Genomic DNA, 17090 nt, shown 5'->3' with positions numbered 1-17090 from the left:
TTCCAAAAGGGGCTTGCACTAAAATTGAATATGTAAAAGTGTATTCTGAAATTTCACATTTAAAAAAACGCAGTGACATTGCTGTTATGAAGAAGAGTCTCTGATAAAGATAATTAATTGTCGCATTCCTCAATATAAAAAAAAAGGATGCCTTCTAAAATTTGCTATGTTTATGTAACCAAATGTTAACTGTATTGATGATGGAACACTAAAGTGGTGGAGAATTTTTTCTGAGAAAATAAGAAAGAACAGCTTGGCATGCAGAGACAAATTGGGGAGGATTATGAAAGGCTGCTTTGCGTACTTCAGTCACAAGGTAGTAACTAGAAAATACGGCTTCCAGTGTTCTATTATTCTATTCCTTTTCTTTTTTTTTAGACAAATTATTGTTAAATTATGTAAGATTTAAATTTTGCACTCAGCTGAACTTTTTATATTGTTTTTTTCAGAAGGAGTATGATAACATGTGGTTTACAGGACATCATCTGATCTCCCTTCTAGATTTAGTACTTTCGCTTCCAGAAGGTGCTGAGACAGATCTTCTGCAAAACTCAGACAGGTGAGTTGTAATGACAGTTAGAGGCTTTTCTCCTTTTTTCATCATTGAAAAAGACTTTAAACTGCCCTACTATAATGACATATGCTATCATGTAACTAATGAGGTGACAGCATTAATGTATTTTAAATTTTTAGAACTAGAAACGGAAATGATCATTTATTTCCATGAACTCTGCATAGAAGAATGTCACAATGCTATTACATTGATTTTTAACAATAAAAAAGGATTTCCTCCTCCATTCCTTGAAGGATATAAGACTTCAGATGTGAAATTACACTAATTAGCAAAGCATTATTTCTTGAGCAATATCTGATTTGTCAGCTTTCTGCAGAAGCAGTTAGAGGAATAAAAGCAACGTGGTATGTTGTCTTATACAAGGCAAGAACAATTATCAGATGCAACTTATAGTCTGTTTCACAGATTGCTGCTGGGAATCCAGTATCTCATGAGTAGGAATACAGATCTACCTGAACAGTAAACAACTGGAATTAAGAAATAAAAAAATAACTGAAATATCTCTGAAAATCTCCTGATAGGACAAATCTTATATGATGAGCAGTGGTTGGGCTTGTAAATCAGTAAGGTGATGGAGTCCAGATGGACATGTGCCTAATTAAAAAATGCAGAAGTTATCTGTAATTATCTGTAATTGCCTTTCTGGAAAAGGCAATAAATAATTTCTGCTAAAAAGTATGTAAAAACAAAAGCAAAAAGCATATTTGAGTTAAAATGTACTCAAAGGTAAAAATTCAGTATGGTAGTAAAGAAAACTGTCACACTAGTTTCAAATCAACTTTGGATCACTAGTGATGCATATTACAAATTCTGTGATAAGATTCTGTCTCGTCAGAGGACTCTTTCCCTCACAATCAGCAGCTTTCTCCAATCTGATGACAGTTTTTGCTTGCAAAGTGTGAACTGTTGTATGGACATCACTGCGCATTGGTGCTCTAGACTAAGCTATATTGCTCAACAGACGAGTGTTCTGTACAAAGGGATACTTTTAGGATATCTGGCTAATGAATAATTTAAGTTATTGTCCCTGTAATATAAATCTGTGTCTAGATTATAAATGGTATGTTTTTAATTCACAGGATTATGGCATCGCTAAATCTGCTGAGATACTTAGTCATTAAGGATTGTGAAAGTGATAATCAAGTAAGTACTAAGGGATTTGAAAATGATTGATTAGCTGAGACCTGAGAGCTGAATTCACGTGAACACCGTTATCCTTGATTCAGAAAACATGGTCTTTGCATTTTTCTTTGCAATGGTTAGTTGGCCAGAAGTGATGCTTTTAATTAAAAGAATTAGGAAATATGTGATGTGTTATTTTATTCTGATGAAATTTGTTTGCATTCATATTGTGAGTGTAAACAAACTTAATCCTTTTACTCTGCCTCATAAACTGGTCTGTGTCCATAACATTAGAGTGTGTCACCACAAAATCACATACCCATCAAGCATTCCCATGAGAAAAAATTTGTTACTCTTGCTTATTGCTGGTATCCCTCAAAAGCTCCAAGTGGCTTTCTGAATAATAAAAATAATAGTAATGATGATGATGATAATAATAATAATACAAACCCTGGCAGTTCAAGAGATCCATTTAATTCATTTTAGGAAAAATACTTTTTGTGCAATATGCTGGAAGTTGTTAGGATTTCTGAGAAAATATTAAAAAATCATATTTAACTAGTTTTTAGCTGTGCAAAACAGTATTCTGTATTTACAGCAATTGTGCAGGTGCATGATAGGTACATATTAAAAGTTTCTTGAGGTATTAGCATCAAAAAAGTTCTTGTCTGTAAGATATATCTGCTGAAGTTACAAAAGGAATGGCCAGACCCATCTAATTTTCTGCTACATTGCTTTACTGGAAACAGCCTAGAACATTTTATGCACAAAGGTAACCTGCCAGCCTAAACTGCCCACCACTGCAGTTTACCCATGTTTTTATTATAGCTCTGCCTCTTTACCTTCATTTCCTGTGTGTGAATGTTTGAATGTAGATATTTCAGAAATACTCTGCAATATATTTAAAAAATTGAAACTGTCCTTACGTATTTTACCCATTTAATACTGTGCTACCTCAGTTTAAAGCAGCAGCTTTAGCTGTAATCCCTGCCTCCTTCTCCATTGGGTTGGTGTTTTCTGTCTGAAACAGTTAGGGACATGTGTTGTTACACTTTGCACTTCTCTACCAGTGTTTGTTCCTCAGCTGCTGTGTAGCTGATCAGTGCAGCATTTCAGGATGGATCTGTGGCTTTGTGTACAGTCAGTCCTGTCCACCTGTAGTTGATGCAAATGTGTTCCTGGATGCCTGAGGGAGAACTTGTTGGAATTTCACAAGTGGGTTGATAGCAGGTGGTTCATAAGTGCTCTGATTTTGATTGTGTCACTACAGCACTGAAGAGCTGATGGAATTGTGTTTAGTTTTCTGACTGCCTTCCACTACCAAATATTTACTTATTCAAAGAGGAAATGCAACTTCTGTTGACTCTTTCAAATCATGTTCCAACAATCCTCTGTTGCAATTCAGGAGCTTTTTATCCACTATGTTGTGGAGTGAACAAGTATCACCTATCTCCGTAGTATTAAATGTTTTGATTTTTGCATTAAAATACTTATTTAAATTTAAATTAGTGACAGTTTAAAGAAAAATTGCTTTTCAGTTTTAAAGTGCAATGAAGTCTTTCTTGACTTGAATAGGCAATATCATGGTCATATGAATATTCTAACCAGTAGATAAGTATCCTAAGATGTTTTGTTGCTCTCTCTCCGTTCCTTGATTTTCTTTATGTTTGGACTAATGGATTTCAGCATGTCATGTTCTGTTTTCTAACATACAGAAAAAACTTCTAATCTACTTTTAGACTACTTCTAGATCTGAGTATACAAGTGTTATAAGTGCCTATTAATGTTATTGGTCTAAATTGAGTAATAAAAACGTAACTTGCACTGATTGCCAGAACAGTAACAAAAATGGTGCATTTCCAATTTATTATTTATGTTATTAGTTAATCTTGATAGACTATATCTATTTCTCATATTTAAGGAGTGATTACTATTTAAGTAATTATTATGGTCCACTCAGTTTCATGTAAATACATAGCTTTGTGAGAAAGGTGAGAATTCTTCTTTTATTCTTAATAAAAACTGACAGGCAGTAGCTCTGAACTGCTCTAGCAGTGCTGTCTAGTACCTGGCAAAAAGAATGTCCCTACAGTTTGAGGAGAAAATAGCATCACATCTGAGAGTTTCCTGGCAAGAAGGCCCTGTCAGTTCTTCTTGACTTCCTCCCTGTCTCTCTTTATATAGTGCAAGTGGGGCAGAAAGAAAACGCCTCCTTTCATGTCAGTTCAGATTTTTTTATTGCTGTGTAACAAGTATTTCATTAATCAAGTTAAAAAATTTTTCCGGAAAGCTATTTCCTTTTTTAGCCACGTTCTGGTGGAAGTAATTACTGTTTTTCTTACTTGACCAGTTGACTTTTTGTCATTTAATATTAAAATTTGATGAATTTTCCACTGCCATCAGTGGACTCACTGTGTTTAACACTGAGAATTCTTATTTTTATCGTCCTTACTGTGCCCTTTGTAGATACTGCCTGAAGAAAGGAGTTGTATAAGTGGCTCTATATCTAAGGACACAAAGGCTGCTGTGTGTTTGTTTCCTTCTACAGTAGTTTTGTAACTACAAGCTTGTAAGGTGCCCAGGCAGAGGAGTTTTCCTCTTGTGCTGTGTAACCCTGAACAACCTTGGTTTTGAGCACCTTTTCCTTGTATCTCTTGCTTCATGAAGGCCATTATAGTGAACTGTTCTTTCCACACATGCCAAACCGGGGAGAAGTTCATAGTCACTTTGGCTACTGTGCCTAAGGACGTGGTAGTAGCATATCTAGTAACATTCCTACAAAGCTTTTTAAATGCAATATAGACATTTGGGGAGCATATTCATCAGAATTTAGCATTGCAATACAGTGGAACATTAATTTAAATATTTGTTCCATTTTGCTGCCTCGTTATCTGAGAGGAACCTACAAATGCTGTTTACTTGCTGTAGAGATTCCAGCCTGAGAAAGTGGCTAAGTATCCCCTCCAGCATATCGAGATCCCTTCAGCTTTGCTTACAAAATCAAGCTTTAAATGTGCATTTCCATTGCTGTAGTTATCAGCCTACATACCAAGTTCCCCCTCCCCTCCTTTTCTTTTAACTACTTCATTCTCCAATCAACAAATAACATCACGGAGAGGGAGAGCTTAAATATCCATCACAATGCTATTCATTGTTATAAAGACTAGCTGAAAAACTTGTGCTCAAAAACTTAGTATTGCAATGCTTCATTAAAACTGATTTGTAACCTCCTCTGTTCTGTTTGAATAGACTGGTGTATGGACCACACTCACCAAGATCGAGCAGAATTTTTTAAAACCACTGCGTGTAGGACTCAATATGTCAAAAGCACATTATGAAGCAGAAATAAAAAATAAGAAAGAAAACAGAAAAGGTTAGTTGTTGGGGTTTTTTTCTTAGTTTTGTTTGTATCTAGAGACTTTGATAATCCTTTGGAAACAAAGAATTGGTGAGTGCTGTATAGATCATGTTTTATTTAACTGTTGATGCTATTCCAAACCTCAGATAATAATTCAGGAGTTGCTATATTTGATATTAAAATATTTCATAATTGGTCAGAAAATCTGAACTTGTTTATCTGTCATCACATTTGTAAATCTTATGGAAACCTAACAGAACCATCACATGAAGACCTTCAAAGCTTGTTCTGCATTTATACTTTTGATTTTAATGTTCCACAGGAGCAACTAAGTCTCTCTGAATACATGGCCCTTAGGTTTCATACCAGGTGTGGGGAGGTTAACAAGAGAAGAAATAAGTGACACAATGCTCTCTAAAGCCTGAGGCATTACAATCTGGATTTTTTTTTTTTTTTTTTTTTTTTAAATCTGACACACAGAATCAGGTTCTGCTCTGGGTTAAGCAGACACATTCCATGGGGCACAAGAGCTGAAGCTGCTTTAGGCGATCTCTCTGTATGTCAGATACTCTGTTCCTTGTGGTCTCCAGTATAATTAAGACAGCCTAAGGAATTTGCATCTGCTACTAAAAATGTCAGTACAGCTTTTTGCCCCTAGTCTTACCCTATTCTGTAGTAAACCATACAAGTATGAGGCAAAGAAGGGTTTTTTTTCTGAAGGCAACCTATGTATATCTTTCTAAAGGCAATCCTTCAAAATTAATCAGGAAGTTTTTTCTTTAAGTCCTTCTTACATTTCTCTAGCCTTTAACAAAGTATAAAGAGATTTGAGTTCGGGAGAGGACATCTAACTTGTGACCTTAAATGGTTTACCTTTCTTTCCCGGTGTATAATCTTTGTAGGAATTATGTTTTATTTTAAATATATGGTCTGAATGTAAGAGGTTTTCCCCTTAGTTTTCAGACCTGTCCTTACAGTTTAGCCTGCTGCAAGTAATCTGTCTGAAACAGAGAAGCCTGCAGCCTTTTCTTAATAAAAATAAGTATTTCATGTCTGGATTCATTAAATCAAACTTAAGAACCTCCTACTGCCTCCCTGGATGTGGAAATTTTAAAAATATATCAAAAACTGACCATATAAAATTTATTTTTCCTTTCCAAGAGAATTTGAGCTGTATAAATTGTTTTGAGTTGCAGATCTTGCCTGTTTAGTAATGTAGGTGTTCGTGTTATAGAAAGTGTAGAGAGAGCATCCAGCTCAAACTGCCTTCCTCTGAAGGTTCAGCACCTTCCATTCTGTTTGGTCAATCCCTAGGTTTGCCTTCTTAACAATTACTGTCTCAAAATTCTAATATATTGAATATTCTTTTCATTCTAAGAGTCATGTTGGTTATTTTCTTCTACAGAGGCCCACAGTTCTAACACAGTTTGTTCTGTAACTGTTAGTGGGGAAAAGATGCCTGCCATGACTACTGGAATGCAGCTTCAGGTTAGTCTGCGTTTCCTTCAGAGCTGTTCAGAAGTATTGCCATCTTCTTTTCAATGTGAAGACAAAAGTAGATGTACAGCGAGTTAAAAAAAAAAATCTAATAAAAGTAACACTGATCTTTTTTGTCATTTCAGGTTTTACACTCGGCGCTCTTCACATTTGATTTGATAGAAAGTGTTCTAGCTCGAGTAGAAGAACTCATTGAAGTGAAAATAAAAGCTGTAATGGATGAAAATAGTTAGGTCAGCTAAAGTATTTGAATGAACGTACTCCTTACAAGTTCATTTAGACTGGGAGACTTTAGTTGCAAAGGAGGCTACCAGCCTTTAAAGAGGAGCAATTTAGAGTGGCCTCCAGAAGAATTGCAAATGCAGTTCTTCATAAGTCTTGTTGCATGTGATTCACAAATATGGTCTGTTTACTCCTCTTCAGAACTTGATGCTTTCTCTTAAGTTTAGAAACTAAACAAGGTGGGGGTGTGCTCCTCTGTTGTGGTGAGGAGGTATGGTTGGGCATTTATTTTTCTTTAAATTTTCAGAATTTGTTAGCTAGAGTTACTGACTGGTATTGTGAATTACAAACATTTTTATAAAGTGACTGAAGAACCATTAATTAAAAAGCACTGTTAAAGCATAAGGTATTTTTATTAGCATGTTTTTATGTTGACAAACTAACTTCTATATTTGCAAACAGACTGTAAGGTATTGCTAAGTAACAGTATAGAAAATACAGTCTATAGATAGTAAAACACTCTGGCAAAGGAAACCAGGTTTAAAGGAAAACACATCAACTTTGAGCCAAGTAAGATGTTAAAACTTAGTAACATAACAGATAATGCTTGTGTTAAAAAACAGTGTAAGATTTCATACATATACCGTGTATGCTGGGAAAACCTGTATTTTGGAATTGTTCTGATCATACTTATCTTTAATGATAAAGTTTTCCTTAAGACATAGTAAATATTTTGGGAAATTATTTATAAACAGATGAGTCTGTAAGTTCAGAATCAAGTTAAATAAAGATGACTTTTCTATAGTGCATCTAAATCACTTTTCCCCATGCTTGGAATGCACATTTGGTATCAAGTATGCTATTTTTCACTGTATAGTTATTTAATATGAATTTTCATTCCAAATGCATATATTGTATATAGTCTTTTGAAATGTAACTATATTTTTAAGAACATCCTGTATTTTGTTTAAAATGTAGCCACTCTATTTATGAATAAAAACCCCAAACACTAAATTAATTACAGTGCAGTTGGTATTCCTGGAGCATCTTCCAAACTGGACTTTTTTCTATTATTTGGGCTTTTGTCATTTCCAGTTTGTAACGAGTATCATCTGCTTGTGGCTTGGAAGTCATCTTAGGGAAAAGAAAAGTATTATGAGTAGGACACAGTAACTCCTAGGTAATAGAATATTCAACATCTTATATTTCCAACAGTGCAAATGCAAAGTTATTCAGCAGTGAAATTTGAATCATGTTCTGAAGTAGGTATTCAGGAATGATGTACACAGAGGTGACAGTATTTCAACAGGAGGTGGGAATGGCTTGGGATTAGTTGGATGGTATTGCTCCCTTGGCCATATCTGTTAACGTGGGGCAAAAAGAAGTTGATTTTTAGGTCCTGTACCAGTTAGGGATTCTCTGGCAAATTATGAGCTCATTAAACTGGCTTTGCATCAGTAAGAAAGAATGTAATGGCAACCAGCACACTGGTGATAGGTGCTGTCACTGCTTCTTGCAGGGCTCTCCTGTTGAAGTTTGGTGCAAATGTTCCAAACAAGCAGAAAAGCAAATTCAAGTTTATAGGTTCAGCAGTAATCTTAAAAGCTTTTAGGTAAATGCTGTATTAAGAGACTGGGCATCACTACATTCCATAAAAACTACAGTGTTCAACATTGTAGTATGTATTTAACTTTTGCCATACATTAAGTGAGATGAAGCTTACACACTTTTAAAATGATGCATACTCTGAATAGGTTAATGCTTATTATTTTGAGATGCCCATTTCAGGAAAGCATAGAAGGTAAATTAGTTTTTGATTCCTTCCTAACAAGTCATTCAACCTGCTCTTTCTAGTTTTGGTACATGGGATACTGCTAATACTGACACAGTTCATATCTAAAGTTAAGAGTTTTCATGGAAAAATGGTCTTTTAATTAATAATATGTTGCTGATACTGGATATGTTGCAGATCCAGAGATACATGACAGTAAACTGTAGCAGTAATATACTAGTGTGTGCATCACTAAAAATTCACAAGTAACTACTTGTAACTAATTTTTAAGGTAGCATTTTTACTTTAAGTTGAAGTCATTACATATTTAAATCTTATGCTGGTTCTGCACTGGTAAATGAAGACATTCTAACTTAACAGTGGTAAGTAAGAGCCAAATGAGGTCTTAAATATCTAATGTGTCTTTGCAGATGCTATTAAGAGCTTTTAAGTTACCTTTAACAATAGTTTAAAGACTCAGCTAAAACATAAGATCCTAAACATTCAATTCTACCTCAGTGTATTAATGGATTGTGGTCAGTATAACCCAAAGTTCCATTAAGGAAAACCAAATGTTTTATAGTTCTTGGCTTTTCCTGATTAATATACTAATATTTTTAAGTATATGCAATGGGACTTACCTTAGCCATAGTTAGCATTAATTTAACGGTTTCAGCAGGATTATGAACTGGTATTACACGTAAATTACTGCCCAGGAATCTGCACATCAAAATAAATTAAAGTTAAGATTACTTTTAGAATGTGTATTTAATTAGTTATGCTATAAAACTCAAAGTACATTCCCACATGTTGTAAACAACTTTTTACTGTGCAATTTTACACATAGAAACTGTTTTTATTCTTAAAAGCAAGTGGAGAATTCATGCTGTTTGTATAGCCATCTGTCTCATTTCTGTACCACTTATTTAGGTGGGATTTGGAAAGGCTCATTTCTTTATCTAGGACTCTTGGACAATCAGTCAGCACTTTTTAAGCGTGTTTACACTCAGAGAGAACTAAACCCTCTTCTGTGGTATTGCTGAAGACTGTTCTCAGTGGCTGTAAAAAATACGTGGGTTATTTTTATGGCTTTGGAAAAACACAGGAAAGTATCTAAAACACTGTGCTAAAAATAGTTCAGGATTTGAGCTAAATCTTTGTAGTAGTGTACTATAAATAAAACAACCTGTATTCCAGACGTGGTTAAGATAATGGGATAATTTACTTTCATGCAAAGGCTTTTTCACTCAAATACTTTGACCTAAAATTCATTCTCTTTCTATAAATAGTGTTATTCATATGCATTAGTTCTTGAGAATGGAATCTGAAGATTTTAAATAGTAGCATCCGTTGTCATTCAGTGCAGTCATGGAGAGATCAAAGCTTAGGCAAGCACAGAGCCTCTTCTTCAGGCTGGTACCTGCAGTGTATTGTAACAGTGACAAAACATCAGCGTTGCTGCTGTTTTCTGTTGTAGAGCTAAAATGGGAGAGGGACTTAACAACAAAGAATGAGGAATTTTAAATAAGCAAAAATGTAATCCAAATGAAGTGCCCAGCTGCTCAGTTGCATACTCCCCTGTGACCTCCCCTTGTGCCTACCACCTGCTCTTCCCTGCAATCTGTCTGATGACTTGGACTCACTCACGTTAAGACCTCATGCTGGTTAGGTATCTCCTCTGAACTTGTCTGCCCTTCTAATTAGCAAAACTGTTACAGACACTGTCCTTCCCTAAGAGTAGGCACCCAGGTCCCAGTTGAGTTTTGCTAAAGTCTGATGCAGGAACTGAGACTTGATTTACGTTCAGGGATTAGAGAAATAAATTGATGCAATTTTATTAATACTAGAATGGGCTAAACAAAGCATGAATGAACAAAGTGCAACAAAGAAACAGTTACATGTATTTACCTAGATCCATGAAAATCTGTTTTTATAAACAGTTCTGCTCCCAATTACAGCAGGTCTGAATTTAGTTTTATTAATTGATTAAGAGACAGAATACTGGCCATTTGAACACCTCTGGTCTTTCCTCCAAGGTGTTAAAAACCTAACATACACACCTACTGAGGTTATTAGTGGAATGCTCATTTAAGCTACTGCTTTTCTTCCGCTTCCCCCACGCTATACACAACCTTACAGAAGGTGTTTGTGTTGTTGAAGAAGAATCCTATAATTTTCTTGTTAATAATAAAAAACAATCCTTTCCCAGTTGCAGCAAAACCATAGATAAGCAGAAAGAAACAGTAATAGAAGACAACCTGAGTACTAAGGTGTTCTGTTTTCTAACAAATCCAACAGGTGACTTGTAGTTTGAAAGAACGTGGCACAAGTTTCAACCCCACCAATGCAGAAGCTCAGTCAGTGCTTTACATACAACAGAAGAATTCCAAGATACCAGGTAGTAAAAAAGCAAATGCATTTCAAATATAATTGTGCCTTGTCAACATGAATTTGATATTGCTTACAATGATAAAACTATTTTTATTTTAATAAGATTACTGACTTGCCAAATGGAATACAGTTCCAAAACATTGCATTTTAGTGATCAACAGATGCACAAATTCTGTTGTACGTAACCAAAATCTAGATTGAGAAATTAGCCTTGCCATCAGCTGAATAACAGGTTCTTGCTGAATGGTGGCACTTTTAAGACCTCTCATGAAAATTTATGGCATTTTCACAAACAGGTAATAGATTTCTTACATTTCATCCCATACACTCTGCTATTCATCAACATTTGGCAGTATGCCTGGGATTTAATGAAACTGGTGTTCGTTTCAAGGAGGTAAAGATCAAAGACTTCATTACAAAAGTCACTTCTTGAGTGCCAGTCAGCTGCAGTTAGGGCTACTGTACCTACCAGAAAATAGTCCTGACTACAAGCATGGAGCACAGTCTGATCACTGTTGTCAGCAGGTGTGTACAGAAATATGCAAGTTTTCAGGCTTCATTAGAAATCACAGAAGTTTTAAACAAACCAGTTTTAATGTCCAGTTTATACTTTTGGTATAAAATAACACTATTTCAATTGTTCTAGCTCTGTATAATAGACACTGTTCCAAGTAAGCAGATTTTAAAAGCTGGTAAATAATCTGCACTTGCCAATAAAGCCTTTTCTAATTAAGTAAACTTGCCTGTTCTGTTTTGAAAATGACCATGAAAAGATGGTGACAGAGCTAGGAAAATTGTTTCATTTTTCAGTTCAAGGGAAAACTTTTATTATATTACATAGCCCTGAAGTGATTGAAGGGAATATTACTTGTTATGTTTTGAGGTACATCCTCTTTTGTTACCTATAATATGTCAGATTGTCTCACTTTATATTCTCTTTATTAATGCCTCAAATAATTTTCCAGTGTATTAGCAAAATAAAATACGTATTCCTGGAAATAATTCACAGAATAGGTAAGGTTGAAAGAGATCACAATGGTTCATCTGGTCCATCCTTCCTGCTTAAGCAGGGTCGTCGTAGAACACATTGCACAGGATTTTGTCCAGATGGTTCTGGAATATCTCCAGTGAGAGAAACTCCACCACCTCTCTGGGCAATCTGGTCCAGTGCACGGTCACTTGTGCAGTAAAGAATCACAGGATATGCTGACTTGGAAGGGACCCACAGGGACCATTGAGTCCAACTCTTAAACCCTGCACAGGACCATCCCCAAGAGTCACACCATGTGCCTGAGAGCTTCTTGAACTGTCAGGCTTGGTGCCGTGACCACTTCCCTGGGGAGCCTGTTCCAGTGCCCAACCACCCTCTGGGTGAAGAACCTTTTTCTAATTTCCAACCTAAACCTCCCCTTGCACAGCTTCAAGCCATTCCCTTAGGTCCTGTCACTGATCACAACAGAGAAGAGATCAATGCCTGTCCCTCCTCTTCCCCTCACGAGGCAGTTATAGACTGTGATAAGGTCTACCCTCAGTCTCCTCCAGGCCGAACACACCAAGTGCCCTCAGCTGCTCCTCATACAGCTTCCCCTCAAGCCCTTCACCATTTTTGTTGCCCTCCTTTGGATGCTTTCTAATTTTGCCAATTGCCTCTTGTCCTATTAATTCCTAAAATAATATTCCCAAATCTAAGAGTGCTGCTTCATTTCTTCCTAGCAATAAAAAGTTTGGTTTGATGTTGAAATCTTACCTTTTCTGAATCCTGAACATGACACTCCATTCTTCTGGTCCATGAAGAGCAGCTGACAAAACCAGAAAACTGTTCCGATGAATGCCTATGAACTTCTGAATTCTTTCAGAAAACTGTTCTTCCCCTGTCCTAAGCAAATCTTGAGTGTCTGACAGTATAAATGCAACACCTATTGAGGAAAATCATGTAAATGTACCTGTCATGGCAATAATGGGATTAAGTTCTTACCACAAACCAGGAAACAGAATTCTTAATTTAACCATTAGTTTAAAAGGCAATGGAACAAAACACATGAATGAATTTACACATCTTTGACAGTGAAATGCAGTCATGAGATTTGGCCACTGATGACTAGTAATTTTAAGATAAAACTACAAATAACTCAGAGGTTATTTTTCTACCATAACATTTAAAAAACCCCCAATTATTCAATCCACTCAAAGTAGACACATCTGAATGCCTTTGAAAGCACATGCTTCAGGAACAAGCAACTGCTAAAAAGGAATTAATTTAGGGCAAATGCAGAGGCTGACTGAAGAGCTCAGCAAGTCCTGTTTTTAAATTAAAGAAACAGTTTTAAAATCTTAAAAGTTAGCTAAACTGTCTGCCATGAAAAATGAAATTATAGCCCTTTCAACTAAGTTATTCTGAAAGGGAAAGTTAAGAAGACTGAAGTCTAGGAGGCTTAACAACTGAGCATATAAAAGACTAGGCCAATGCATGCTAGTCCTTATAGTTCAGAAAAACTTCAGATAAAGGATCTCGTCTACATATCTAAACCATCTTCTGCTCTAAAAAGGAAAATAGATATTTCATGTTTACATTTGCAGTGATTTCCTAATCAAAGCCACTCAAACAAGCCTTTCCCCACCTCCTCTGCTACCACCAGGTCTGCAAATTCAACTTGGAAGTTGACAGCCAAAAGTCTTGGTTCACTCTTACGTTTATAGCCGTGCATACTCAAGATCTTGATGGCAGCTTACACACATTAGTGGCATTCAGCATGTTTGCTCAGTTATAACAAGAATTTACTGAACAGTTCAGTTCACCAAATCTCATGTAGCTGTTCTACAAGACATCCAAAAAAAGTAAAAAACATGAAAATGTTTTGTTCCCAAAGTTCTCTGTTTCATCTGATTTACATTCAATCATAGCCCAGCTCCTTTCACTACTGCACAACATTCCAAGAAGGCAGATTTTATTCAGTTTAGCACAGCCCACAACAGCGCCTGATCTTGTACCTCATTGGAGTTTATGATTTAAAAGCATAAACTTTAAAGCACTGTACCAGAAAGAGGAAAAATCACAGATCCAGTTTCCACTGCTTCTGAATATCGAACTCGGTGTTGTTGTCTCTGTAGAATTGTAGAAATTTCATGATCCTAAATAAATTTTAAAAGCTTACTTTAAAAATGTTTTCAGCCCACAAGTTAAAAATATCCTTAAAGCATTGTCTGATCCATTATAGATAAACCTTTAGCATTGTTGTTTAAAAATAAATTTTATGGTGAATGGAATAAAAACTAAGTACTAAAATGTTGAACATTTTCAATTAATGAATCTTTGAAATATTTGATTAGAAGTTATGAACACCGAGTGGTACCTCTGTATGTGCACATTGTTTGTCTCAGGAAAACTCCTGCATAATGCATAAAGAAACTCAAACATTTTACAGTCTGTTTTTGTAAGAAATGCTAAAGGAGGATTTGCAGAAATGAGGAACACACAGTAGTGTGTTTCTATGACTCCAGTTAATTAGACTGCATTGTTTTCACAGATGTCACCATCTCAATTGGAAAAAAGTTCAGAAATTCTGTATGGGACGTGATTTTCTTTATAGCTTTTTGACAGAATGCAATCCACTCAGGAAAACTAATAATCATAATCATCTACAGAATGGAAAGGGTTTGGATGTATTTTTCAGCTTGCAAAAAGCATTTCTGCAACATGTTCTACAAAAGCTGCTCAAACACATATTTTAAAGGTTAAATCACTGAATCCTTTTTAGCTAATAACATGTTCTTTAACCTGCCCATTTAAAATATAGCCAACCTGCCTATATAGGAAAGTGTCATGATTTAGTGGAAGAGTACAAAATAAAATCTGTACAGCAAGTGAACCCTGAAGGAGACAGTAACCAGAAATGTCATGCTTTCAACTGGTCTGGAAAGGGAACACTCAGTGGCAACTGCTTATAACCACAATTTTAGAAAAAATGCACAAATGTAAATAACAGCTTTAAGAAAATGATAGCTGTCCCAGAAAAAGAAAAAGCTTATAACCAAAACTGATACAGAAAAGCCATCTTAGATTTGTGTTCAGCTTTGTGTAGGAAAAGCCCTTATTAACAGCAGTAGTTTTGAATAGAGCTGAAGGTCTTATTAATAGCAATGGGTTATGCTGGTATAGCTGATGAAATCACTGCCACCCAGTACCTCTTACCATATTATGGATTAAGTTGCTCTTGAAGCAGTTCCCAAACAGTCACAGTTTACAGGCTCTAAATTCCAAGACACACGGGCAAATAAGAATAGGCTTTAAACTGAGGTGATTCAGGAATTATTTCAACATGGTTCACCCATTTACCCAGCAGAGATGGGGTGATAACCTTGTCAGCCAAGCTAGCATGAGATATTCTTGCCTGTGAATCAAAGCCCTCTTGCCTCTAAATTCTCATCAGCTGGCATGAAATTGGCCTCAGCTGCAGAAACTAATTACCAGCTCATTGACATACCCTTTCACTTGGGAACACAGTCAAGGCTTCTGATGTTAACGGATATAAATATATATCAATATCTGTAGGACTCACTATTTTAAACTGAATTACGCACTTACTGAGCAATTGTCTCCCCAGTGTTGATACTGTGTAGTAGAAAATAAAGTGTTTAGGGAGAAATTCAGAAAATTGAAAACATTTCTGATGAAATTATTTACAGTGCTAACTGAAAGCGGCATCAGAGCAGTGCAAAAATGATGAGCCAGGAGAACAGTCCTAAAGCAGTGTAACTCAGAATAGCAGGTGGCAAGAATACTAAATAGATACGGAAGTAGCTAGGAGAAAATATAGACACACACAAAAAGAACCAGAACTCTATTAGAAGCAGCTTCAGACTAATAATATCCCTGTTTTATCCTAAAAAATCTGTATTCGTTGACATTGAATAAAATATTTCCACGTATAGAATATAGGACATGATTTTTTCATCATTTCGTAGTGAGTCAGACGCTGGTCTTGACAAGTGGTACGGTACCTGCAGAGCTGTGCTCATAATGACTGTTGTTATCCATCGCGTCTGCTCCTGCCCACAACTTTCTGTCATTTTTTTCAATGGTCCACTGGCTCTGCAGTGAGATCCCAGGTGACACCTTCTGAAAAGCTTGGGAAAAGAGAGACGACAACTATTTCCTGCCAATTAACGAGGTGTTTAAAGCACATGTACACATTAAAGAGCTGATTAAAAACCAGGGCACTACTCAATTCCCCAGAACTTAACAGGTGCCTACTGCCAGTGAACTAATTTAAGATGGTAATTAAATACCTAAATGACTTTAAAGAATCTGCATATGAGCAGGCTTCCTCTATAAGGCTGTTCTGAAAATATTCCTGTCTATGCAGCTTGGCAGGAGTTTCTGTCTCCGCAAGGCTCATGTGGAGCAGTCGGGGACGCGGGAGCTCCCGGCAGGAGCGGGAAGCAGCCCGGGCGCTGGGCCTGGCCGGTTCCCGGGGTACCTTTGTGCCAGCTGGTTCCCAATGTAAGCTTCAACCGATCTAAACCCCTGGTTCGGCGCTGAACTGGAGCCGGCGGTGGCGCGGCCGGGAGGGCGGGACAGGGAGAGCCCGGTGGCGGGAATGGGCCGGTGTCCCGCTCTCCCGCCTCAGCCCTCAGGAGGAGCCGCGGCCGCTCCTCGGGGCCCGCGCGGTCCCGGAGCCAGCGCTGCCTCCCGCGCCCGGGATGGCGGGCACGGCTCCGGCCACCGCGGCGGGGAGGGTAAATTACACAGGGGCACGGAACCGTGCCGGGGGTGAGGTGAGGAGACGCCGCAGCTGCCTTTCCTCCGGTGCTGCTCCATGGCGGTGTATCGGGACTGGCTCCTAAGGACCATCCTGGAAGTGCCCCCATAAAGACGTCCAGAAACTTGGTGTTGGCCTGAGCGCCTATCCTGCCGAGGATAGGTTGTGTGACATTTTCAGCACCACTTTCAGTGAAAAAGAAATACCGAGGGTGTTGGAGGTTCTTTTTTCATCATGTGAGAGAGAACAATACTTCACGTAGTAAAGAAGAGCCGGAGTTCAGCCATAAAAAGCACCGAAAAAGCATTGATTTCCAGCTCTGCTCTTCACCCAGGCATGAGTCTAGCTTCAAATACTATACTGAAACTAGCATTTTACTGAAAATCTGACATTTTA

The 17090-nt window shown here is 37.1% G+C and overlaps 2 protein-coding genes across 12 annotated transcripts in view; one reads left to right on the top strand and one right to left on the bottom strand.

Moving 5' to 3' along the window:
- The window catches only part of GLMN (glomulin, FKBP associated protein), a 36565-nt gene that overhangs the window by 12191 nt on the left and 7284 nt on the right, over nucleotides 1–17090 (top strand). For 4 of the 8 annotated variants that reach the window (XM_032696935.1, XM_032696939.1, XM_032696936.1 and 1 more), the window contains 5 exons: nucleotides 450–559; nucleotides 1654–1717; nucleotides 4946–5069; nucleotides 6460–6542; nucleotides 6677–7178. In XM_032696935.1, coding sequence (XP_032552826.1) covers nucleotides 450–559; nucleotides 1654–1717; nucleotides 4946–5069; nucleotides 6460–6542; nucleotides 6677–6784 — 489 coding nt within the window. In that variant the 3' untranslated portion in view covers nucleotides 6785–7178. Of the gene's footprint in view, nucleotides 1–449; nucleotides 560–1653; nucleotides 1718–4945; nucleotides 5070–6459; nucleotides 6543–6676; nucleotides 7179–10842; nucleotides 11669–17090 lie in introns of those variants that run through there. The other 4 variants (XR_004358629.1, XR_004358631.1, XR_004358630.1 and 1 more) reach the window with 2 other exon arrangements.
- C9H1orf146 (chromosome 9 C1orf146 homolog) lies at nucleotides 7168–16799 on the bottom strand. 4 transcript variants are annotated; one of them, XM_032696947.1, is made up of 6 exons: nucleotides 16681–16793; nucleotides 15934–16059; nucleotides 13971–14064; nucleotides 12683–12851; nucleotides 9186–9264; nucleotides 7168–7907 (listed from the first exon to the last, which is right to left on the bottom strand). In XM_032696947.1, the coding sequence occupies exons 2-6, from the start codon at nucleotides 16000–16002 to the stop codon at nucleotides 7788–7790; spliced, it is 531 nt and encodes a 176-aa protein (XP_032552838.1). In that variant the 5' UTR covers nucleotides 16003–16059; nucleotides 16681–16793; the 3' UTR covers nucleotides 7168–7787. The 4 variants fall into 4 exon arrangements, with proteins under 4 accessions (XP_032552838.1, XP_032552840.1, XP_032552841.1 ...); XM_032696949.1 differs by lacking the exon at nucleotides 16681–16793 and adding an exon at nucleotides 16413–16596; XM_032696950.1 differs by lacking the exon at nucleotides 16681–16793 and adding an exon at nucleotides 16222–16390.

The sequence above is a fragment of the Chiroxiphia lanceolata genome, chromosome 9 (genome assembly GCF_009829145.1).
Source record: "Chiroxiphia lanceolata isolate bChiLan1 chromosome 9, bChiLan1.pri, whole genome shotgun sequence".
Classification (NCBI taxonomy): domain Eukaryota; kingdom Metazoa; phylum Chordata; class Aves; order Passeriformes; family Pipridae; genus Chiroxiphia; species Chiroxiphia lanceolata.
This window is presented reverse-complemented; position numbering and strand designations above follow the sequence as displayed.